This window comes from Talpa europaea, assembly GCF_964194135.1.
Source record: "Talpa europaea genome assembly, chromosome: 11".
Taxonomy (NCBI): Eukaryota; Metazoa; Chordata; class Mammalia; order Eulipotyphla; family Talpidae; genus Talpa; species Talpa europaea.
This window is the reverse complement of record NC_140078.1, coordinates 26,050,368-26,076,883: the sequence shown is the minus strand read 5'-3', so window position 1 is coordinate 26,076,883 and position 26,516 is coordinate 26,050,368. Positions and strand designations below refer to the sequence as shown.

General features: G+C 36.1%; 1 protein-coding gene across 2 annotated transcripts in view; it reads right to left on the bottom strand.

Annotated features, from left to right (window-relative positions):
- PLCB1 (phospholipase C beta 1) overlaps positions 1–26,516 on the bottom strand; it is a gene marked incomplete at both ends in the record, with an annotated part of 613,641 nt that overhangs the window by 169,530 nt on the left and 417,595 nt on the right. For both annotated transcript variants that reach the window (XM_084247878.1, XM_084247879.1), the window contains 2 exons: positions 19,121–19,287; positions 20,962–21,062. In XM_084247878.1, the coding sequence (XP_084104004.1) occupies positions 19,121–19,287; positions 20,962–21,062 (268 nt within the window). The remainder of the gene's footprint in view (positions 1–19,120; positions 19,288–20,961; positions 21,063–26,516) is intronic.

Sequence of the window (26,516 nt, the reverse complement as noted above, 5' to 3'; positions counted from 1 at the left end):
CTAACTTTAATGGGGATGAAAAATCTTCAAAGAGACACAAGAGGAAAGCAGATGACAAAGTGAAGGTCCTCAGTGGACATTTATATGCCAAGCCAATCTTCAGCAGTGTCTTTGTTGCAAAGAAACTCTCAAATGCCACATAGCTTTGCACAAATGCCAGAGGCAGCAATCGTGTCTCTGCCTCCTGTTCTCTCTCTCCCTCCCTGAGGTTGATAATGATGGAAGCTCCATGTGGCTCTCCTGAACATGCTAGGCTGACATGTTCTACTGTGATGCTTCAAAGGGATGGAAACCATGGGGTGTTTCACTGATGCTTGGCTGGATATATGTCATGCTTATAAGTGCATGCAAAGACCCTTGAATATTTACTGGGGTACCAGTTGCTCCAAAGCCTTCTTTAACCGGGAGTCAGCCTATATACTTCAAGACCATCTAAGAATGAAGAGGATCTGTGTACAGAAAAAGGCACTCTGGAAACAGAACTAAGGCATTCCTTGTTGGTAGTTATGGATGGACCAATTCTCAGCGTCAGGGGTTGAGAACAACAATGGATATGTTCATTAAACTTCTAACCTCTGATAAAACCCAGAACACATAAAATTCCTTCTTCATGACTTTTGACATGCAATTCAGGTTTCTGTTCATTTAGTCTAGTGTCCTAATGCCCATGTAGTAAAGGAGTTTGGAGTCTGCATATTGCACACACCAGAAGACAAACATATCAACTTTATGCTGCTCAAATAAAGCCTTCTAGCTTCCAGAGGATATGAATTTCAGGATTTATCAGAGAAGACCAACTATTTTGGTCCAGTCTGCCCCAGTTTCTCTTTCATCTTTCTGCTTCCCAGGTTTGCAGAAGATGGAGGAAAGTTCTCCAGTTCTAATTGCTGTAAGCTGAATTTGCAAGGAAGGAGTCAGAAGGAGCTGAGTGTTACTAGTGGGTGGAGTGATCAAGATGCTGTTAAGAATCCACCATGAAGAGATTTGCTCTTAATGCACAGCTACTACTGCAGGAGATGATTAGGAGTAAAACAGTACAATCCAGAACTGACTGGCTGGGGCAATTTTCTGTATTTGGAACTAGTACTACAGCTGCCACCTAGAACTTCATAAAAACATGCTCTCATTTCTCCTTGATTAGAAGGAAATGGTTCTACACCTTTTAACTGAAGCTTTATACAGTCTATATCTCAAAAGAATGTGCTTGTATTGCTATTGTTTTAATTCCTACCATGGATAATAAAGATATACCCTTTCTTCTTTTACCCCATAGTACATATATACATACTTCCCATCCTTCTGGGATGTTTATAATTTAGTTAGATCAGCATTCAATCATAATTTATATTATCATGACTATGTATTCTGTTCTAGACTGGGTAAGTTGGTGATTATTTTTCTTATTTGTTAAATTCCTTTACTTAAATGAATACATTGCTACTAGATGCATCACTTTTCAGAGTCAGTTATGTTATGATCTTGACAGCAATGGCTTGATAAAAGGAAAAGTACATTAAATCCTATCTATATTATATTTATATTTTAGTGACCATATTTCCTTATATTATTTTTCTTTTTAAGCTCAATTTTTAAATTTTCTCTGTAGCCAATAATTGTCCTATTTTTTTCACTTGCTTAATTTCTTTGCATATATCTATCTATAATTTAACCACAAACTTTTCACTAGCTTTCTGAACCTCTTTATAATATGTTAAATAGTTTTATTTACTTGAAAAGTGACCTGCTCTGATATAGACTAATCAGTTTCCACTTCTTTCACTTCTTTGTTGAATCTCTTATTTTTGGTATAGCATGTATTTCTCTTCAATGGTTAGCTTTTTCTTTTTAGTGGGATCATATCTCTCAGCAGGTTTCTAAGATAGGGCTTATGATTGCTAAGTTTTTAAGCCTTGTACATCTAAAATGAGCTTCATGACACTGGAATATCTTGATAGCTTATGTGGCTATAATATTCTATATTTGATAGCTTATGTGGCTATAATATTCTATATTGGAAATCTTTTCCTTTTAGATTTTTGTAGGAAATGTGCTTCATAATCTTTAAGCTCCTACTGTAGCTATTAAGAGATTTGAAGACTTACTGATTCATCATACTAAAAACAGATCATGTAAACTTTTTAAAATAATTGTTGCTGCTTATTTTGTCTCTCTGGAAATTTACAGCATCTTACTTAATCTCAGTTTCTTGAAATTTCAAAATGATGTGCTTTACCATAGGTTTATTTTTATACCCTGTGTTGGGTGTTCTTTGAGCTCTTTCAGTATAAAAGCTATTAATTATCCTTCCATTTGGAAAAAGATCATGAATTATCTTCATGATGATTTCCTCTGTTGTCTCTTTCTGGAATCTTATTTGGTCATATTAAATTGACACTATATTAAATTTTTATTATCTTTTTCAGCAGCATTGTATGTTCTGTTATCTTTCTAAAACTATTATATATATATATACATACATACATACATGCATACATACATTCATACATGCATGTATACCAGCATTCTAGGGCCAAATGGGGAAGAAGGCTGGACGTCTCAGCACTAGGTATGTTAATGATCACTTTATCTCCTTGCTGTCAAAGTTGTAGCCCTGTTTTCACCAGGGATTGTGTCATCCTCAAGACCCTCTATTTTCTTATCTCTATAGAATAAGCTGTTAATCATCTCCCAGGTAGGAGTTCTGACTATTCTTTAAATAGCTGTCAGCCAATCCTTTTTTTTTTTTAAGATTTATTTTATTTATATGCATACAAGTGTTGGGGTGAAGGCCAGAAGTGCAGGAGGATGAAAGGATTCCCTAGAGACAGAGTGGGGAGCAGAACAGAGAGATCAACTGAAATACACTGCTGAGGGGGGGAACAGCAAGTGAGACAGGAGAGGTCTGCTGTGCCACGTGGGTTAGCTCCCTGACTAGGGATCAAACTCGTTCAGCGAATCCTTCTTATGTTAGGCCTTACCTCTAAACCCACTTCCAGAGAAACCTAATACCATCAATTTCTGTGACTTTCAAATTTTTCAGAGTATAACTCAAGTTGGTTTTCAAACCACAGATCTAATACCAGTTTTCTCTAAACTGTTATAGCTATAAACATACAGGTGGCTGCCAAAATTATTTAAGGGTATTTCTAGTTTTATTATCCCCACCCTTGCCAAATTATGTCTTAAAAATACTCTCTCTTAATGCAATTTTAGTATGGCTTCCACAGAGTTTGATTAGGTGGATATATTCAGTCTGTTATATTTGTCCTGGTGTTCCATAATTTTTCTACTACACCAGAATGCAGAATTTTTGATGATTAAATTTAAAAAGTCAGATTTCATATGCTTCATTCTTTGATCTAGCATTTTCAGGTAAAATGAAATCAGATGGAGGAACTAAAGGTCTTTTACAGGTCTGCTTTTACTGGTTAGGGATTTATCATGGGTTTCCTTCTATTTATATCTTTCTAATGTAAAATATGCAGTAAGTAATTCCTCAACACAGATGGCACTATATAGATATTCATCTTTCAGGTTTTTCCTTGCTACATCTTTTCCCAGGGATGATGTAGTCAGAGTCACAGAAGCACCCTGAGGTCTCAGATACCTATTGGTGTGAAGTTTCTTAGATCCTTTGTCTTCTCTTGTCTACCTCACCATACATTTTTGTAGAACAACTAAGGTAGTACATATAAGAAGCTGTCAGTGTGCTGAGTTTCTAAGTTAGTAATGACTGAGTTAAACTGGTATTAGGTTTTCTCAGGACCAAAAGGGTGAGTTGTTCAACAGCCCTGGTGTTGGTCCAACCTCCCATTCATGGGATATGTACCACTTGACTTCATTCATTCAGCAGATAATAAAAAGACTTTCCAAGTCATCTTACCCTACATAAGTAGCTAACACTCCTATATCCTATTCTACTTTATATTTCTCCAAGGCATTTATCACTTCTTTCATTTTATACTGTTCCTAGTTTTGGTCTCCTTCTACAAGATTTTAAGTTTCATGAGGCAGGGTCTTAGTCTGATTTCCTTTGATTCAGATTGTGAGACCAGAAGTTGAACACTAGCTTATTTGTGAGGTGTCTCTTAGAAACACTGGTATGGAGGGGCGAGGGAGGCAGTCAATGATGGTGAATTATCAGACAAATGACTTTAGGCAACTGGAATTTAATCTCATAAGGAAAAAGGGAAGAACATGGACTTATAGGTTATCCCATCTAAAAGGGAGCGGGACTCTTTGTTCACTAAGTCCTATCAGTCATTATTTGAGGTCTACAGGAATGATTCCCCAGTTCTTTTGGCTGCTACATACTTGGCAAGAGGGGTCTCTGAGAGCCAAGACAAGAACAACAACAAAAACTTCTAGCAAAGAGTTTCCAGTAATTGATAGGAAGTCCAGCCGGTAGACAGCACTTCTCCAAGTTTAATGCTGATCTTCAGAACCCCGTGCCTGACAAATAAGTTCTCAGTAAATATTACTTGAAAGAATGAATATTGGATCCTACAAATATTAACATTTATGTGATAGCACATCTCATGTGTGGTTTTGTCAATCATGTTAGCACTAAATTACTCAAACTAATTTGTGTCACAGAGAACTGAAAATGAAAATTCTGAGTACAGCTTAGATAACACTGCAAAAGTAAGGTTAAGACAAAAACAAGAAAGAATTGTGATGACAACTCACAAAACCAAACCTAGGTGTCTGGTCAACAAGTGGGCTTATAATCTTGGAGAGGGGAATGGGGAGTTGAATCCCAAACAAATTCTTGAAGACACTGCAAGTTTTTTTCTTTACTTTCTTACCCTGGAAGAAGCATTAATGTGAAAGCATTAAAGTCTAAAGACATTGAAATAGACTAGAGAAGTAGGATAATTCATAATAGGGCAAATCAGCCCTTAAACAAGAGAAGAGTAGATTGCATTTCATTACAGTGTATATTTGTTAAGTTACCTGCCCTCTCCATATTCTCTCTTAATTTCTTTGCTCAGAACTCATATAGTCTTTTTCAAAATTCCTAAGAAGTATAACTGAAATAATTCCACAGGCCCCTCAACTTCCATCCAGAAGTTTTGTGAAAGTCACTTCTGATAAGTTTGGGTAACACAAACAAAAAGCTCCTCATGGCTTATTGCACTGAAACTTCTGAGACTGGTGGTGAGTCCTTAGCACCTTTTTCTTTCATACATTACCCAGGAAGGAGAAGAAGCATAGCAGGGCATGGTTGGAAGCTAATCTCTAAATAGAATTCATGGCACATTACTCAAGTGCCTTGAAAGTTCTGCAGTCAGGCTCTTTCCTGTTTAGTATGTGTTTTTACTGGGATGGTTACCTTGGCAATGACCCCATCATGGCATCAAAGCACTGACATGGAATTGCTCCTGAGTTAGTCCTAAAAGCAGATGTAAGGCAGCAGGAGGGAAGTGCTAAAGAAAAATAAAATAATGTCATGGAGGTCTAAGGAAAGAAAATGAAGCTGACTGTGTTTATAAACACAGTACTTTTTAAAAGAAAAATAATGGATTCTGACTTTAAAAGAAATATATTGTATAAGTGCAAGCAAAGAAAAGGCAGAAAGGGAAAGAGCCAGGCTTTGGAAGAGGTTTATGAATTTAACCTACTTCCAGTTTATTATTTAACAAACTTTTATATACTGTTTACTATAGAAAATATTAACTTTCTTCTTTCTCTTAACAAGTTAATGAGTTGGATACTACCATTACACCTATTTCATGGATGAGAAACCTAAAGCAAGTAAATACTTTGCACAAAGTCACATATGACTCATAAGTGGATAAAATAGGATTTAAACCCAGATAGTCAGGAGCTGTGTTCCATGCCAGTTAACCACTGTGCATCCTACTACCCAAAATCTAGTACTAGGAGAAGGTAAATTATAATGCTGCTGCCTGCTTTTTTGATGGTCACCATCAGAGAGTTACTACTACTTTAGTGCTAACTATATTCCATGTATAGAAATTCTATGAGATGCATCCTTTGATTTACTCTTTAAGTTGATTAAACTGAGTCTTAAAGTGGTTAGCAGCTTGTCTGAGGTTTAGGGGCACTAAGGATAAGAGTTGGATCCCAGGGAAAATAGCTGGAGGGAAGACTGATGAGAGTCACCCAATATTTTTCCTAGTAATGGCATGGAAGAAAGGCAGGGATGAAGAAAGGAAAGGGTTCTGTTTCTATGGCAGTTGTTTTCAATCTGGGCACCCAGGATTATTCCTAAAAATAGGTTTGAATGTGGTAACGGAAGAATTTTTTTTCTCATGATTTACTTATCTCTCTAAAATGTGTTACCTTAATCTTTCTGTTAAAAGAAGCTGGGTTTAGGCAGGACAAATGACCCATCTGGCAGAGTCTGAGGATTAGCTTTTTGATTTGGATTTGTCTATCAAGGTCTGAAATTCTCTTCCAGATTTAATTTACATTCTAATCTCTGCAAGTCATTTTAAAGGCATCCTCCTGAATTTTTATTCTCCAACCCATGATTTTAACTTTTAGATAGAAAAAGAAAATACAACAGAAAACTTGTTATGTGGACAGTGAGTACAAGGGAAATGCAAAACAGAAGATGCAGCATTGTTTTGTGGGTTTTGCAAAAAATATGCAGGTTGGCTTAAAAAAAAAAAAAAAAGCCAAACACATGCAAATAACATCTTTCAAAGCCTGAAAGCCCAGAGAAATCTCTACAAATTCAGCTTTGGAAGACAGATGGTCTATAAATCCACAGAGTCATCACATCATTGAGACCAGTAAACTGGACAAAGTATCTGCCAGTTAGCATGGCCACCAGTCTCATTCTATTGAGCCAAATGGCAATGAGGCAGAATCTGGCACTCAAATGTCTGGATGTCACTAGGATTAGGTGACTGAGAATCCATTCATCATCATTCAGTCTCCACTCTTTATGTGATGATACCAGAGCATGCTGGAATGCTACTGGTTCAATGGCTTAGCAGCTCCTGAAGTCACCTCTGAATACAGCACTGAGAAGCAATTTCATTGGCTCATGTCTAGCCCTGGTATGTGACCTCTCTGAGTTCTGCTAAATAGGCTCAGAGATAGTCAGTGTAGACCACTTTAATCTCTCATGGCTCACCTAAATCTATTTGCATGTTTTCAAAAAGAACTTACTAAATGTTTCTTTCCTAGTGAATTTCTCAGTTACAGTGTTTTTTGGTGTAGTCTATGAACTTGGCTGTTTTCTTTCTTTTTTTCAGAAGATTTGTTTATTTATTTATTTATTTATACAAGAACTGGGGTAAAGTTAGAGGTGTGGGAGGGTGAGAGAAATCACCAGAAACAGAGGAGGGAGCAGAACAGGCAGTCGGACCAAGGACACTGCTTAGGGGAGCAGCAGGCGAGACAGGAGAGGTCTGCTTGCCTTGGCTGGTTTATCTATTTTATCAATATCTTTTCTTTTCCTGGAGGCTGTATGTTCTATACATGTTTTTATGCATTGCTATTTCATCTTAAGTTGGAAAGTCTCATATATTCTTATTTTACCCTGATCGCAAAAGCTGTTCTTTTACCATAAAGATGCACAAACTTAAGTCCATGATTCTACATGACAATATTCGGTAAATGGTTGTGTGCTCTTTTCAAAAGCCTTTGCTGATTAACTCAGCTGTCATGGCTTTCTGTGTCCCTGTAGTTTTCCTTATTTTAAGTTAAATTTGCTAATCTGGTTTTGTGTGAATGTTCTTAATAATAACACCTAACTTTGATTTAGTGTTTCCCTTGTCAAAATATTCTCACACCTACAAATTTATTTGCTCCTCACTGTTGTGTGGTAGGTAAGACAAAGTTTCATTATTTAACATGACAAATAAACAACTTTTGACCCAGTGAGATAAAAAGTCCTTTTAAATCCACAAGGCTACAGGGCAGAATTCAGATTGGAACCCTACCATCTTAAACACAGGCTTGGAGTCTTTCCACTAGATTTGTATAAGCAGTAATTTTTCATTTACAGTAAGAAGTTCGAAGAATGTGGAAAACAAGATTGTTACGTTTTATTAGTGCACTGTCAGAGGAGATCACTCATAATTCTATCTGATCATAACAGGAAAGAGGCAAAAATGTTCTAGATCCTTAACCAGCACGTCATGATCTTTTGTTAGGAAAGGTTCTCAAGGGCAAGGACCATGATTTTCCTTTACACCTCTTCCAGTGTCCAAGCTAAAGGCAGACTCAGAATATTTGCTCATAAATGCTTTATGTTGGATTACTCAGTACATGTTATCTCTTAGTGTCTTAAATTTCTGTCCCTCTGCGCTGTAGCATTCCTGGAGCACAGCTCCAACACCACTTTCCTCTTCAAAAGTCTTCATGACTTGCAATCAGGGAAATGCAAATCAAAACTACCATGAGATACCATCTTACACCAGTGAGAATGGCACATATTAAAAAAAATAGCAACAACAAATGTTGGCGAGGTTGTGGAGAAAAAGGAACTCTTCTGCACTGTTGGTGGGAGTGCAAACTGGTCCAACCACTATGGAGAGCTGTGTGGAGATTTCTGGACCTACTGAACATAGAGCTTCCATATGATCCAGCAATTCCACTCCTAGTTATCTACCCAAAGGACACAGAAACATCAATTCCAAAGAACACCTGCACCCCTATGTTTATAGCAGCACTGTTTACAATAGCTAAGCTTTGGAAACAGCCCAAATGCCCAAAAATAGATGACTGGATCAAGAAGATGTGGTACATATATACCATGGAATATTACTCAGCATTCAAAAAAGATAAACACATGCAATTTGCAGCAACATGGATGACGCTGGAAGGGATCATGCTCAGCGAAATAAGCCAGAAAGAAAAAGAAAAATACCGGATGGTCTCACTCATAGCAGGGATCTAGAAAACTTAAATAAGGGACCAGGAAAATGAATAACTATAAGAAAGTGAAAATCAAAATCAACAAAAACTATGAACCAGAGACACTTTTTGGGGGGTGGGGGGCGGGAGGGGAGGGATTGGGGTCAGAATGGGGGGATTGCAATTGTATGGGGAATATAAAAATAAAATTTATTAATTAAAAAAAAAGTCTTCATGAAATTCTTCCTCACAGAGGAGAGTCTACTACACTGGGAGCCCATGAGAAGAAGAATGGCATCATTCTAATGTCTCACCACAGGTGACCACAGTCAGTCAGGCTCAAAATATGTAAGCTGATTAAATAAGTGAATGAGTGAATCATGAATAACATTAAGGCTTCATGCAGGTATCAGATGCTAGACTTTCAGCCTTACTAATTCCTCACTGATTCTTTCTCAAACTAATAGTTATATGACCAATTGAAGATTCATTTTTTCTTCATTTTAAATTGGGGGTAGTAACATAGACTCAAAGATGTATTCTAAGGCTTAAATAAGATAATTGGCAATTAAAGAGATTGGAGCAATTCCTGGTGCTTTAGGAATAAATATACAAACCCTCATTTCAATAAACAAAACTTTTTTTTCCATTCTTTCCTGACACATGAAGGACATTCAACAGATCCTTGCTAGATGAATGGACAGCTGTGTATCACATTCTATCTTATATTAAAGTTATTTGTATTTATCATCTCTCCTCTGAATTACAATCTCCTTGAAATCAGAGACTTTATCTTTTTTTTTTTTTAATAGAGGCATGTTTTTATTTATTTATTTATTTGTTTGTTTGTTTTGTTTATACATGCACTGGGTACAGTCAGAAGCTCGGGAGGGTGAGAGAATTCACCAGAGCCAGAGCGGGGAGCAGAGCAGGCAGAAGGACCGAAGCACACTGCTGATGGGAGCAGCGGGTGGCAGGAGAGGTCTGCTCGCCATGTGGGACCCTCCTCTGGTGGCCGGGGAGCAGCCGGGGATCGAACCGGCGCTGCAGAGGCTGCGGGCAGCTTCGCAACCCAGTGCTCAACTGCTGCGCCACCAGGGAGGCCCTCAGAGACTTTATCTTGATTTTGATTCATGTCTATGTAGTTCTTAAATTATATGGTAATTGTTAGATTAACCCGTCCATGCAACTACTTCAGGTGTGTTGATACCTTCAGGATGAAGAGATCGTCGCACATCAGGAGGAGGAGCTTTCCTTTGACAGGCTTGAGATTCTTGTTATAGCAGCAGAATGAGATGGAAATATTCTTTTTATACCATTGTGATCATAGTGAATATTGCTTTGTTGGTAAGGTCATTATAGCAAAGTTTATTAGTGCCCTAGGAGACATGATTGGACTGGATTCCATCTGTGTATCTTATCTGGTGGCTTATTTCATTTAGAGAAGTTTGAAAGGAACTGAGGATTAATTAATTAATTAATTAATTTGAGAGCATCCTCAAATGGTGATCATGATTGGAAAACTCAAGTGTGTGTTCTACACTGGCTTCTAGAGTTTGCCCCAGGATTGAGTTCATAAACACACTTGATAATTCACTTGATGACACAAATGTTATTAGCTGTCTTCTGACATATTCCCACTTTTTAAGTGGATCACCTCTCAAACTCTTTTTACTTGAATTCTCTCTAAGTCAACTTGGAGAAGAACCCAAAAACAGACAAATAATGACTAGTAAGAAATAGTTTTGCCTTGTTTCCTAAGTGCTAGGTCGAGTGTTAGGTGAGATTTTGTCAATCATCTTCAGTTAAATCATTCTTTTAAAATAATGTCATCCCTATTCGTAGATAATTTGGCTTTTACAACCAGAGTCAGCAGACTTTGGGGTGAATTCAGCTACCAAGTTCACGTCACCACCTCTTGAAGCCAGTGTTTGACTTTTTCTTTTACTATTTCTATTTTTCCTGACTGGTTATTTTCTGAACAAAGGCAATTTCAGCTATGAATGGACATGATTGTGATATTCTGGCTAGAGTTCTGCTTCTGTGCAGATTTTGACTTCAATGAAAGAAAGACTGGTGGAGAAAAAAAAAAATAGGACTCAGGGCCAGGCATTTGTCTCTCCTCAGGCTCAATTTCTGCTTCCTGGCAAAGGAGGAAATATAACAAAAGAAGGGAAAGCAAAGGAAGTTAGCAACCAAACTAATGAACAATGGACTCACAATGGCTAACTTGAAATTTTTTTTTTTGTTGTTCATAGTCAATCTCAAATACTTCAGAGAAGTCTACAAACATAGCGGAGCTTGGAATATACTCACAGAGGGGAATGTCGTTCTTCTGTGACCTTCTTCAGAGGCCAGAAAGTCAATAAGTAGAATTTAAATGAGATCATAATCAATAAAATACTAGCATGGGTCTTGGGCAGCTTTCTTAATGTTGTAACTTAATTAAGGCATATAAAGAATTGACTACATCATATAGTTTTCATCTATCTTTGTCTTTTGGGTAGAAAAATCTATCTCACTTGAGTTGACTTTGTTCATTCATTAATTTTTTTTTTATTTCTTGTGTCATTACACAGGGAATCTACATTAAAAACATTTAAATGGATGGCACCTTAATTGTGAAGCAGATCTTTAAAATAGTCGATATTTCTTCTAGATGAGTGGTTTTTTAACTTTTAAACTGAACATCCTAAATGTCCTGGGGCTTTGTCAGAAGTGCCTGCAGAGAATGAGAAGGGGCAGAAGAGGAAACAGAAAGGGGGAAACTCACTAGCTACACCCCAAGTTCCCCTGTAGTCAACACAAATAGTGCTTTTAAGGATTTTACTTACACATTTACCTTTCTTATGAGATTATGTTAGAAGAAATGCAAAATAAAAGGATGGCATGTCAAAAACAACAAGTTTGAAAACCACTGCTATGGATGCCAATTGCAAACTTCTACATAGCAGCACCGCATCTTTTTCCTGAGCAAGTCTTGATGGACAGCCCCAAGTGGGAGTCCTGGGAAAGACTCCTTACTGAGAAACACAAAAATGGTCCAAATGTCAACATTGTCATGTCTAGGGCCTGAGAGTTTGGGCTAAATGGCTAAGTCTCTTGTAGACATGAGGCCCCATGATTTGAGACTATTGGCCAGGTTTTCCTGAATGGTAACAACTGAGATAGAGCTTTGACAGCTTGGAAGACGTAGAGCATGGTCAAGGCCCTGTTCCCCTATTTTTCCCTTCAGTATCCAGCTACTCTGACCTTACCCATCCCTCACTTTTGTTGTTGTTGTTTTTTTTTTTTTTAAAGATTTATTTATTTATTTGTTTGTTTGTTTGTTTGTTTGTTTGTTTATGCAAGCATTGGGTACAGTCAGAAGCACAGGAGGGTGAGAGGATTCACCAGAGCCAGAGGAGAGAGCAGAGCAAGCAGACTCACGAAGTATACTGCTGAGGGGAGCAGCGGGTGTGGCAGGAGAGGTCTGCATGCCATGTGGGACCCTCGCCTGGTGGCTGGGGATGAAACCGGTGCTGCAGAAGCTGCGGGCAGCTTCGCAGTCCAGTGCTCAACCACTGCGCCACCAGGGGAGGCCCCATCCCTCACTTTTGATTTTGTTAGGGTCATATATAGAAAACTGCCTGTCTTAGTTTGAAGTAAATTTTATTAATGATGTACATCTGAAACTTAATGATATAATGCAATATTACTTCAATAAAAAAAGGAAAAAGGGAAAAAAAGTAGGCTTTGTGTTTGAGTGCAAGTAGCTTATTTGGGAAGTAACCAGGGAAATAACAGTAGGGAAGTAGGGATGTGAGAAGAGAAGGAGTCAGTTACTAAAGGAAATGTGATCAAGCTGACTATAGTTGTGGAAAGTGAGGACTGAACCCCACTGGGGAAACTGAGAGTGGATAATATGCATCAAATTTGTCCCACACATAAGGCTAGAAGATGAAATAGTTAATCTTCAAACTAATCCTGGGGTCATGAATTGTCAAGCATTTGTAGATGGACTGCAGTTAGGCTAAGAGAAACTCTGAGGGTACTTTGAATGCTGTTGACTGTTCTGGAACAATGACTGCCAAGGGATATTGGAAACAGCATGGATGTTTGCCAATGTTGGTGTTACTCCATTTTACAGTTGAGGAATCTAAACTCAAGTCGAGTCACTTGCCTGAGGTTAACTGGCTTAACTAGAATATTGGACTACCCTTTTTCTTTAATTCTGGTATACCTAACTTCTCAAGGATACACTAAAGAGATTTACAAAGAATCATTAAAAAAAAATCTACCTAATAAAGGGTCGGTACTGGAAAAAAATCTTTTCACCTTTAAAAAATTATTTAAAAGAATATGTTGGGCCTCCCTGGTGATACAGGCAGTTGAGTGCTGCACTGTGAAGCTGTCCACAGCCTCTGCAGCGCAGGTTCAATCCCGGCCAGATGGCGAGAATCCCACATGGCACGGCAGACCTCTCCTGTCTTGCCCACTGCTCCCCTTAGCAGTGTATTTCATCACTCTGGCTGTTCTGTTCCCCACTCTGTCTCTGGTGAATCCTCTCACCCTCCTGCGCATCTGGCCTGTATCCCGATTCTTGTATAAATAAAAATCAATCAATCAATAAATAAAAGAATGTGTTAGGAAAATTAAGTAATGATGTAGTAAGATTTCAGTGTAAATCTTTATATTTCAAATGGTAATTATAATTATATTTTAATAAAAAATATAAAAGAATCTCTGACTCAGAAATGAACATGTGTGCATAGCCACATGCCATAAATTTCAAGTTCAAATGCCAAATTATTCTAACTTATTCTTCATTGTATTAAGTTAAATAGTGTGTTAGCTGAGAGATAGAAACCCTCAGGAACTCCTCTGACCAAAATTCTAAATTTCATTTCCTGACTCCTAAAGATTTGAAATATTGGTGTAAATTCCAATTTTCAATATTGGTATAAATTATCACTTATCATTAGTTCAGGTCAACAAAGGTTTAGTGGAAAACAATTATATGCAAACTTTTCTTACCAACTTATTTCCTAGGAATTCTCTCAGGAAATGTTTTCAAAGATGAGAAAGGTAGGAGGTAGAAGTGGTCAAAGGTCAAATATCTTCCCAAGAAAAGACAAGGAGTGACGATGAGTTAATTTTTTTTTTTAAAGATTTATTCATCTATGCATATAAGAACTGGGATACAGGCCAGAGATGCAGGGTGGAGGGGGGTGAGAGGATTCACCAGAGACAGAATGGGGAGCAGAACAGGCAGATTGACTGAAATACACTGGGTGGATCAAACTTGTGCTGCAGTGGCTGCGGATACCTTCATAGTGCTGAGACTTAACTCCTTGCACCACCAGGGAGGTCCCAATGAGTTGTTAATTTCTGACCTGGTTTTAATGGGATCTGCTTACAGTTTTCATTTGCATAATGACTATTTCACCCTCGTCTAGGAAGCACATTCTTTTTTTTTTAATTTTAATTTTATTTTTATATTCCCCATACAATTGCAACCCCCTTATTCTGACCCCAATCCCTCCTTTCCCCACCCCCCAGCCCCCATAGAGTGTCTCTGGTTCATAGTTGTTTGTTGATTTTGATTTTTACTTTCTTATAGTTATTCTTTATTCCTGGTCTCTTATTTAAGTTTTCTAGATTCCTGCTATGAGTGAGAACATCCGGTATTTTTCTTTTTCTTTCTGGCTTATTTCGCTGAGATGATCCCTTCCAGCGCCATCCATGTTGCTGCAAATTGCATGTGTTTATCTTTTTTGAATGCTGAGTAATATTCCATTGTGTATATGTTCCACATCTTCTTGATCCAGTCATCTATATTTGGGCATTTGGGTTGTTTCCAAAGCTTAGCTATTGTAAATAGTGTAGGAAGCACATTCTTGTTGAATTTGAGAAACCATCTCTTTCCCATTGACAATGCACAAGGATCAGGTAGTTGATTGCTCATTGGGTGTAGGGAAAGTCATGTGAGCTAAATCTGCCCAATAATTATATTCCATGTTTGAGGTCACAGTGATCTAAGTTCAGGAGTGGCCCTAGGTGACCTAAACTAGGCTCAGGTTTGGGGGACTTTTGATGGAGTTATGAGTAAAACAATTTTTATATTCTATTGAGATTGGTAGGCCTGGTACTGCTGCTGGTTTTCTTGTGCTCCCAGTATTTACAGCCAGTCCAGAGAAAATGATGGTACATGAAGAAAGGCAATTCTGGATGACATCATTTGAACCCTGGATGCACTCATGTCTTAAGTCATTAACACCTTGAAATTTCCCCTATATGCATTAATAAATTCCTCTTTGTACTTCAGTTTGAGTTGTTTCTTTCCTTTCTTTTAGCTGAAGATCCACCTAATACTATACATTATAAGATTACCAAGTCCAGTAAGCAATCTAGCATAATCTAAGTGCTTCTTGCTATTGACAATAGTGATAAAATATAGCCCAATTGCATGGGCATTTTGAAATAAAACAATATTGAAAATGCAATTCAGTTATTTCTACTAATGTAATCACTATTAACTTGGGTTTGTTTGAAGTGGAAATGCTTGCTATAGTCAAACTTCTATTTGCTGTGCTTAAGACCAAGTTGCTTTGCCATTATTAATTTTGAATTCATTTCAACTATTAGACTATAAATTCAGTGAATACTGATCAAATACTGAAAGGTTTATATAGTGTCATTTTTATGATTTAATTGCAACCAAGTAGGAAAGATTTTCTACAGCGCATCTTACAAAACTTTAAGGGGAAGAAGTGATTAAAAAAGGAATGAAGCTCAAAACATCTGTAAATAGCACATTCTGATATGTTAACTTAGTTGCTTAACAAATACTCATGAAATCTGCTCTAGAAAGAGAATAAAACTATGAACAAATGCAACAGTTTTCTTTTGGCTTGACAGTTTACTTAAGTAAAATTTAGCCTCCTTTTACACACCTTTCTGTTGAATCTAGTGGTCTGCAGTCTGTTACCCAAGGCACCAATATAACGCTCTTATTTCTCATGTGAATTTTACTTCTGCCTTTCTTTAGACTTTCAGTGATAAAAAAAAAAAATAACTCTGCTTAGGAGACATTAATCTTCAAATTCTGATGTTCATGATCATTTTGTTTGAAAGAAGAAGGGTCATTGTGTATTCCTGTACTAAGCATATTTAGGTGTATAGTGAAAACAAAATGGCAGCAAAGAAACATTTGTTGACCCGAGGACACAGCATTTTTCAACGTTTTTTAAATTGTAAAATTAAACCAAACTTCCTTGAGCATAGTATCTTCTACAACATGATTCAAACTCTTTCTTTGTGGAACTCAAACATATAAATATTCAGCCTTAGTCTACACAGAAACCCTCTATTTGTTATCATGCATATATCTCTAGAACCAGAAATCCTAGTATGGAAATGTGGCCAACATGTTAATGATAGTAGGTGCACCAAGCACCAAAATCCATCACCTTTTTTGGATTTTCTTTTCATACTTCTATGGGCTATATTTCTAGTCAAATAAGGTGAACTTTAGCATTTGGCTTTTGGCCATATTAAAAATTTTAATAAACCAATGATACATAAATAAAACTAATTTTTTAAAAAATGTTCATGTTTCTGGAGTCTGTCTGAAGGTATTATCTGCACTATTTTTATGGAATTTCTATTCTGATATTAGTTTAAAATAAAAAGGTAAAAATAATACTCAAATAGTTATAGGTTACCTTTTATGCAAAAAATATATATAAGCCTATGTCAACTTTATGTATTATATATTTCCTTAACACTTACTTTAAAATAAGTTTCTTGATATTAAAGAATATATGTATATTTATGTTATTATGCAGTTGTTATATATATATGCTAGATGTGTATCTTATTCCTAGTATTTTATCAAAAGTAAGCAGTGTCAAAGTGTGCTTCTCAGATATTTTGTGGGCCAATTTTACTAATATTTGGACACATCTGGAGAGTTAGTCAAAATAAAAGCAGCAGCAGGAAAAAAAATGATGTAACATTATATATCCCAGGTTTATTTGTTTATTAATCAAAATATTTTAATGAAGTAGTTAACAAAAAGTTAAAAATTCTGCTTTCTTAAAGAGCATCTAGTTATAAGATCTTAGGTAAGTCATTTGGCCTCAAAGTTAAATAATAAATGGAAAGTCCCATAATAAATGGAAACTAATTCCCCAGCACATTAGTTATCATATTGAAGTCAAATAATACTTTTTATTTGACTATACAACTATACTTTATTGGATTTTAGTAGTAGTTTCCTTCCAGTAACCGCAAAATGAAATTAATAAAACAATTTTTATCTTTGGAAAGAAGTTCTTCACATTCTTAGTTACTAAAGAATTGAAGTCTAACCAAACTAGAGAGCCATGGATCTTGCTATTTCCTAGTTCAACAAATAAAGATTTTAAAATTTTACTTTTTACTGTAAAGTAATAGTTAACAAAATAAAACAATCTTTTCTAGTCACCTTTGTTCACAGAAATGGAGCCAAAGCAGCAAACAAAATGATGTGATGGGAAATATAGCAAGTTCATTTTAATAATGGAGTTCGGGGTAATAAATGAAAAGTGTGATTGAAAAAGCACATCAATGCTAACATGAAGGCTTCCTGATCAATATCATACCAAGCGACAGAAAAATGAAGTTGCTCTTTTAAATATAACTGAATTTCATGAGTGACTAATGTGATGATGGAATTTATACCCCAAAGAATCATAACATGATACTAAATATACTTATAAATGCTAAGAAACTTCATCTTAATTTCCACTAAATCAAAAATTGGTTTTTCTAGATTATAGACCTTCACAATAAGCTACCCCATGTATTTCCTTTGTATGTTCTCCTTAATCAGAATAAGATGTGTGGAGACATAATTTGCTGATTGAAACACAGGCCGTCAGCAGTGTGGCGTGAAGGGAGGAGATAAGGGGCCAAGTTGAGGTTTTGACTTGCCTCACTGGTTTTACAAAAAAGTCTTTTGTTTTCCTAGTATCATGGGCTGTTTTTAGAAGTCCTGTTGGATTTGTTTTAACACTTGTAGTTATTTTTGGCCAAGTTCACATTTCAGAAGGGAAGTGGTAAGCTGTCCAGGCAAAGTCTCCAAGGAATTCCTTCCTGCTTAAAGATAAGGAGAAATCCCATCTCTTGTTGCATTAAGGAAGATAGGACAGCATATCTAAGTAGGTTCAGGGCTGGGTCTGGCAACATGAGAATGATGACAAGAGCAAAGGCAAAGTAGTGACCAATAAACTAAATACTCAAAAATTCACCTATAAATTCACAACTAATTACATGTAGGATAAAATTAAAGATTTTACTTAAATATTTTCATTTTCCATCTAGATGACCAGTTCCAGAATAAATACAATGGGTTAAAAGATAGTCTTACCTACTTTATGATAACTATTCTTATTAATGACTATAAGCTTGTTTCTGTTACTATTTATAAACTGACATGCAATTTATTGTTCCTTAGTCATTGGTCAATTGTACTTTATTTTCCTCTTTATGGAATAACTAAGAAATTTCCAACAATATTCGTGATAACAATTTTTCAATGAAGATGTTTAAGTCAAGATGAGACTTGGTTTTAGGTACATAGTAACAGCTTAAGATTCTTTTCAAGTACAATAATGCCACATGTTATTGAAAACTCTCATCAATTAAATCTTCATGGCCTCATTTTGATAGGTCATTTCTTTAGAAATTTTCTAGAAATAATGTCTAGGAAACTTAGAGCTGCCCTGATATCAATTTAGAGCATTTTATCCTGCAACACTATTTTTTTTTTTTCATAGAAGAGCAGGCATTATAATATTTCCTCAAGTGGAAACATTCATCAATAGTGTAAACTGGAATAAGATAGGGGTCTAATAGACAATATTTGATTCAGTTTTAGAGATTTATAAAACTCTGTGGATCACTTCATAGAACGTCTAGAAACAGAATGAAAAAGGGAATCGTTAAAGTAGTGAGTTTCCTGACTGAGAAAGATGCACTCAGTCACTGGTTAAAATTAAAATAAATGATTAGGATATTTAAAAAAATATATGTTACATGCATATTTTCACACAATAACAAAATTCATCCACTAAAGTTAAAAAAAAAAAAAACACAAAACACTTCTGATTGAACCACCAGTAATAGTAATAGCATAAGGAAAGCAGGTGTACTAATGAGGGAAGCTACCTAAATAATCTTTGATGTCTCTAAGTACCAGGTGTGACCCACACACGTATTAGAAACAACAGCTTAAATGTGGGACAAGCGAACTGACCTTTTTTGGCGAGGCTGTCGTTGGGCTCATACTTCTCAATCAATACCTGTACTTGCTCTTGCTTTAAAGGTGGGTAAAGTATTTCATTGAGCCGTGGATCTCGCTGCTTAAGGTTGATAAAATCCATCATCTGATCAACAGTAAGGTATGGTTTGCTTTTGGCACCACTGAAAACAATTAAAACACAAGAAATTAGATATTTTCTTGCAAAGTCTCATTCATATGCTTGTATTTATCTACAAGAAAAAAAATTCCTGCCATAACTGGTAAGAGCCCGCAATAGTAAAATTCCTAACTTGTCCTAAAAATATCGTGCTGCCTTGCCACCATTGCTGTATCTCTGTAGGCTACAAGTATTTTTTATAACCACAGCCACTACACCCCAATGCCCTTGAACAATATCAAATGCATAATAAAACCCATAGTAGGAAATACTGCCTCTTATTTGCTAAGACGTACCATTTGATTGAACAAAGAGGCATGGATTGTTTTTCAAATTATGACACTGGAATTCTGGTTTAGTCATTAAATTCCCCTATATCATTTATTTATTACTCATTACTAAAAAAAAATGGGTTGGATATGTTTTTATTTCCATAAACTTATACTTTATCAAAAGTCTATAAACCTGCAATATAGTTGCAGGGAAAATGGAGTGTCTCAGGCTCCTTTTGCCCTCTGCCACCAGCCTGTACAGGCACCACCTGCGGCCTTGCTTTCCTCCCAGCTTCATTGCCCACATGTGATATCATGTTTGTGCCAAAAGTGCTTGGAAGTGCAAGCTCGGGACATGCATGGACGCCCGGGGCTGAGAGGTGTGAGCACGGGGCACATGTGACTTTGATTATGGACAGGGGCTGAGAAGCCATATGTAGATACAGGCACCTGGGCTGAGAAGCAAGGGATAACAGGGGTACTCTGAGGTTAGGGTGCTCATTAGCTGCTTCCCTGCCTGTTGGTCTGCCTGTGTCTGGTCCCCTGCTTCAGCATTAATGGCCTGTCAACTCTATCAAGGGCTCTGAACCTCTCCTTATCCATCTGCTGAATCCACAGTGAACCTGCTTGGCCGGACATGCTTGCACAAAAATATAATTCAAACTTCCCATTTAAATCTGTTGACAACTCATAGACAAGTTCAAAGGTAAAAATATTGCAAATGTTCAATAAATATTGATGGCAACAGACATCACAAAGTGAGAATATCCAATGTCATTCTCAGCTGCACTGTGCCTATGTTTACATGTTTATCAATTTTGGATTGACTTTTGGGCACGTAGGTTTCAATATCTCAAGAAAGGTAAATTATTATTTTCCCCACATTTGCCTTGGTGTTTTGTTTCTTTTCTTTTTCAAATTAGTTTTTGAAAAAGGCAATGCCTCTATAATTTTGCATAAAAACAAATCATTTTTTGAGGTGGTAGGTTTCTTAGTAATCCAAACTTTTCATTTTATTAATGTAATTCAGAGAGATAAAATGGCTGGTTCCAGTTCAAAGTTCTTTCTGTAACATGAGTTTATCTCTGCTCAGAAAAAATGTTCTCCCCACACTATCCATAATCTTCAAACCTCACAGAGCAACCTGAGGTCCTTAAAACAACCACACACAGAAGTCGCAGCAATAAGCAACAGCAAATTTCACTCATTAAAAGTAGTGGTTGCATCTCTAAAAGAAGAAGGATGCATGATGATCTTCAACAGATTGCACAGAAAAGTCTGTACTGGACATGGTGGGTGAGAAGAGATTTTTCCATCTCCCTTTATCACGGCTCAAAAATCCTCCCCTGGCCACCCTGGATACCACTGCAAGCCAAAGAAAAATGGGTTAAAATGTGTTCTCTTACAATTCGGAAAAGATGTTATCGATTTCAGGTCGAGGGCAAAGGTTGTTCAGGAAAACTCTGTACACTTCTGGAGTGAAATCTTCTTGAGGTATTGAATCATTCTGGGAAGTAAAATAATGTGGTCAGCAAATCGTCTTTTTCTCTCCCCATAATTCTCCCTTCTTGTTTTCTTCTGTCTTTCTACCCTCGCTTCCTCCTCCATTCTCTTTTCTTTCTTCTAAGAGGCCAGAAAACATGTATGAGGCTACCCGCAGAGTTCATTTGGACACCGGCTTTGAGTTATCAAAACCCTTATTTTCTCTCATTTTCATTATAATTTAAGAGTGAAAGTTTTCACTTTCTAGAAGGATGTGAAGGCAATCTCTTAAGTACTATTACTAAGTAAGTTAGACCTAGTGAAAACAGGTTTATGTAGCATTTTTTTTAGGGTGCTTCAGTTTGGCTTTCGTCTTTTTATTGTGAGAAACTATACATAACATTAAATTTCCCATTTTAACACTTTTTTAAAGTGTGCAGATCAGTGGAATGAAGGACATTAACATTGCTCATATGCTTACATGTGCACTCTTCATATGCTGTTTGAAGTCATATGTTTGAATATTCAAAACAAGGGTAAAGAATATGGAGACAGATATTTTCAAAATAAAAACATAAATTTCCACTTATGTGTCTTTTTTCTCAAAAATGTTCCTTTGGTTTAAATAATCTGATAAGCTGTAAAACAGTTTTTCGAAATCAGAGAGCAGCCGTCATAATTTCTCACTAATTCCTTTTTGGTCCTATTGTTTGGGAAGCAAGTCATTGATATAAAGTCACTTTGACTTATTTTTCTGTTTAGTCGGGCTACTATGGAAACAGGAAGCAGTCTTTGTTAACAGGAAGGACACTCTTTATGCAATTTTTCTATTTCAGGTATGTGTTTATATGATTATTTTTATTTTCAAGTCCTTAAACAGAAGAAAATACTCTTCCTTTTACCACAGTCATTGGTTCTGAAGTACAGTTTTATAGAAATATCTAAAATTGTCTGAAAATATACACTGCTTGCTAACATGCAAGAGAACTTAGTTTACCACTTGGCAAAGAGCAATAGTCTCATATTGGTGGAAAGAATGAATGAATTAATGTTTCCTTTACTAAATCCATTTATGGAGTAGGGAGAAATCTATTTAAGACAACCAGACAATGCATATTTTATTATACAACCAAAACACAAGATAGACCACACCATTTGGTCAAACTACCTGAATACAAACTTGGAAAATGTGAACACAAATGGCCAAATCCAAGAACAATGGGAAATTCCTACAGATTATTTTATTGGTGTATTGTCACTCATAAAATGGGGCAAGTGCAACTTGTAAATAGGTTTCCAAAATTCCATTTAAGCATAAAGTAAAAGATATCCCTCTGGCCAGAAGATACATATATTTCAGTGCCACCTATCTCTGGGCTTAGTCACACAAGTCTTTTTAAGCAGTTTTGTAGCCAGCTTGAAATGATCCTCTCTATCTTACTTTCCACTTGAGAGACAGAGGGGAGAGAAAATTTAAAAATCAATGTTAGAGAATACTCAATGGTTTTGTTGGCCAACTCAAACAACTGACTATTGATTTTATCACCCCCACGTTTCTTCTCCCATTCTCCCTACTATTCAATTACTATTCAGAGTTCACTCTACTCACTGCCCCCAACCTCAACCAGCACACACACACAGATCTTATTTAAGGACATCTTCTTGCTATTTTGATTGCATTTTTCCCTGAAATGTACACTGCTTGCTAATGGATAAGAAAACTTTTTGTCTTAAAGCCTCTTCCACTGGAAGCCCTTCTTTCCACCTGGGATGTGTTTTATTTCCCATCTGTGCTCCCATCACATTTTGCTAGCCTCATATTTCAACACTTATTTAACTGCATTATGATATCAGTTATATGCATTTTCTAATCCTCTCTAGCCTGTAGATATATGCAAGCTGGGACATGTGCATTGCTTGTTAACTGGCTTAACTCCAATGTATTACAGAGTATGTGCACAATAAATGTTTATTAAATGAATGAATATAACTTATAAGAAAAGTGGAAGTTGATAGTGAGAATTCTTGTGTTGTATATTTCCCACAGAATGCCAGATTCAAACTAACTCATTTACATAAGATTCCAAATGCATAATTTCATGGAACAATAGATTTACTAAAAAAATTAAACACTCTTTATCCCCCAGCTGTGAATCAGGATTTCCTATTAAAGGGGACAAATTAATGAGGTAATCAGACTAAACACAGTATTATTTTCATTACCAGATGGATGTTAGCACATTAAAAAAAAAAAAAAGGACAACACTTTAATACGGTTAACTTTTTTTGCTCATTTTTCACTTGTCCGATTTGATTGATGCAGATACTCCAAAGCTTTTGGGGTCAGTGTGTGAAAATGGGAGAAAAAATATTTTGTAGAAAAGAGTTAAAATGAACATCAGTAGAGTATAATGGTATAGGAGAGTTATTTAGAAAAAAAAATCTATGGATAATTCCTAATTACTTAGCATTTTTTAAAAAAAACTGAAATTCACAAAGCTCATTCATATTTCTTTTACTGGGATCTCATGATTTGGTGAATTCAGTGGAAGAGATTTTTTTTTTCCTGTTTGACCAGGGGGTGAGGGGAGGGTGGTCAATGTTCAAATACTCTCCTGTGACCCCTTCCTGACCACATCATTGAAAGAATGCATATTCTTTTCTTTGCCCACAATCCACCTTTACATACTCTCATTACTGCATCTATCACAGTTTTTTCTTTATTTTTTATATGATCTGATTTTCTCTACTACATTATGAGATTTTTAAGGGAAGTGACTACCTCTTATTTAATTTCTTTCTGCCCCCAGCATGATGCCTGGCATATAACAGATATACCTAATCAATGTTTGTTGGACAAACCCAGTGGATAGGACCAGACTTTAGGTCTTCTGACTGAGAGCCCAGGACTTGGTCCACCATGTCGAGTGTCCAGTACAAAACAAATTGCCAATGATTATTTGCTGTAATTGTTATAAAATTTTTTAAAAAGATTTATTTTATTTATACAAGAACTGGGGTACAGGCCAGATGAGCAGAAGGGTGAGAGGATTCACTAGAGACAGCGGGGAACAGAACAGGCAGAAGGACCAAAATACACTGCTGAGGGGAGTGGCGGGTGAGTCAGAAGAGGTCTGCTGCACCATGTGGGTTGCTCCGTGGCCGGCAGGGATTGAACAGGCACTGCAGAGGCTGCGGACAGCTTCAGAGTGCTGTGCTCAACTGCCCACGCCACCAGGGAGGCCCTGTTATCAAAAATTTTTGAAGTCCAAAGCAGGCTTATGTCATAAAATGCAAAGTAGTAGCAAATTAAAAAAAAAAGAGTTGCTTCATTTTCATAATAATATATAAATAAAAGCTTAAAAGCTTGAGGGCTGTACTTTAAAACTTGGTGGTGTTTACAGTTTCAGATTCTAAAGACTAGGTTGTGGCACATCCACATGTCACATTAAAAATAAGAAAAAAAATTTTGAAAAACATTCACAGGATACGATGACTCAATATTTAATGAGCATGTACTAGATGCTAAGCATGTAGTTCTAAGAACTTCAGTTGAATGTTTTCATTTAATTCCTTGTTAGCTCTAAGAGGTTGGCATGGTTAGTGGCCCCCTTTCATAGATCGGAACACTAAGATACTGAAAGTTTAGAAAACTTGTCTAACGTCCTTGCTGAACAAGGGAGTCAGGGTGCCACATTTTGATTCCAGGTTGCCAGATTCCATAACTCGCATTGTAATCTAGTAAGCTAAATGTTCACATCAGTTTTTGGATCTGGTTTGTATTTTTAAAATCCATTTATATAGTAAGAAAATAATTCTCTAATAAACAGGAATTTAACATTCAGGAAAATGTTATTTTAAAAAGATGCTAATTTACTGCCGTGGACACTAATGAATCGAGTCCACAATACATATTTGTCTTGACAAATTAATAGATTATTTCTCAGTAAATTCAAGAATTCATTCTATTCTCAATATTCTTGTTCTAAGCTATAAATCATGTTCTCCCTGGGAGAACATGAAATAATGACATATAAACTACTCATAATGAACTGAATACTTAATGTGGCTTTAAAATGTAATTTTTGATATTAGTGCTTTTAAGAAATCACAACTACAGAAATTATTGTATTTCTGATTTATGTTTGTATGTAAGACACAGACAAAGCCACATATTACAGTTATTCTGGGAAAAGTTCTTTTGAAAATTTCATTTATAATATTCTTTAGTAAAATTTATGGCATTCTTTAAATCCAAAATAACAGCTATATTCCTTAGTATTACACATATATTCTTAACTACTGTAAACTTCTTAAAAAGAAATACATGGATTTACTCCTTATCTTCTTTCATTAAAATGCAAATACATATGCCAAGCTACGTCAAGACTATAATACAACCCCCATGTCACTGAATGGTTTTCACATTATTAAGCCTTAAATCAAAGGCAATTTGGTAGAAGACTATTTTTAGCTCACAGAATGTTGTGAGTAAAGTGGTAATTTTGTGAATATGGAAAGGTCTTCAAAGGTCTCACTGGAAAATATTTTGATTATTACTAGAAGGAGAGTAATTGTTTTTTCTCTCTTTGATACCTTACGCCTATTAACAATTAAGGCAACTTTGGCAAACAACTGTAATCTCCAAAGGAGTACCCTCAAAAGGAATGTGTTATTCCAATGGATCATGTTGGCCAGGATACAAGTTCAAGTGCATTAATTATCCCTAACAATGTGCACAACGATAATGTTTAAAAAATCTCAACAGGATATCCACTGTGTTTCTGGTAATGTATCTATTTACAGAACACAATTAAAACTATCTTGGACGAATGCTAGCTATTAAATGAGTCTCCCAGATATCTACCATTTATGTAACCTTTTCTTCTGTGCACTCTTTAAAACACCTCTTCTCAGTATATCTACAATCCTTTTGCTAATTAGTGGATATTTTCTAGCGTCACTATTCTGTAGATATGAATTTACAAGAATTTAAAATACAGTCAGTTCACACAACATTCATTTCCTAGCTCCAAAGCTATATTTGATTTTTTGGGGGAGTGGTAGGGGAGGCAGGTGATCTTTTTCAAGCATCCTAATTCTACATGCCTTCCAAGTTAAAGTATACTTTACTCTGAGTAATGGCCTTCTAAAACTTTATGATGGTGGTTGATCATATTTTTTTAAATCTGTTTCCAGAAAATTGCCATAACATTAAATTTACTAAAGATAAATTTTTTTTGACTTAAACATAGCTCTTGTTATTTGAATCTCATTGTCCTTTTAAAATGTCTCCAGTTGACAGTGGCCAGAAAGCACGAACCTGTAATAGACATAGTGAATTGTAAAAACTCAATTTCTATTTATTGACTGAATTTCCAGAATCCAATTGTTTAGAAAATTGCAATTTATAGAGAATTGCTTAATGGATTTAATTTTCTATTCAGCTTCATTTTCTATTCCTTCTTTGCTTTAGCCA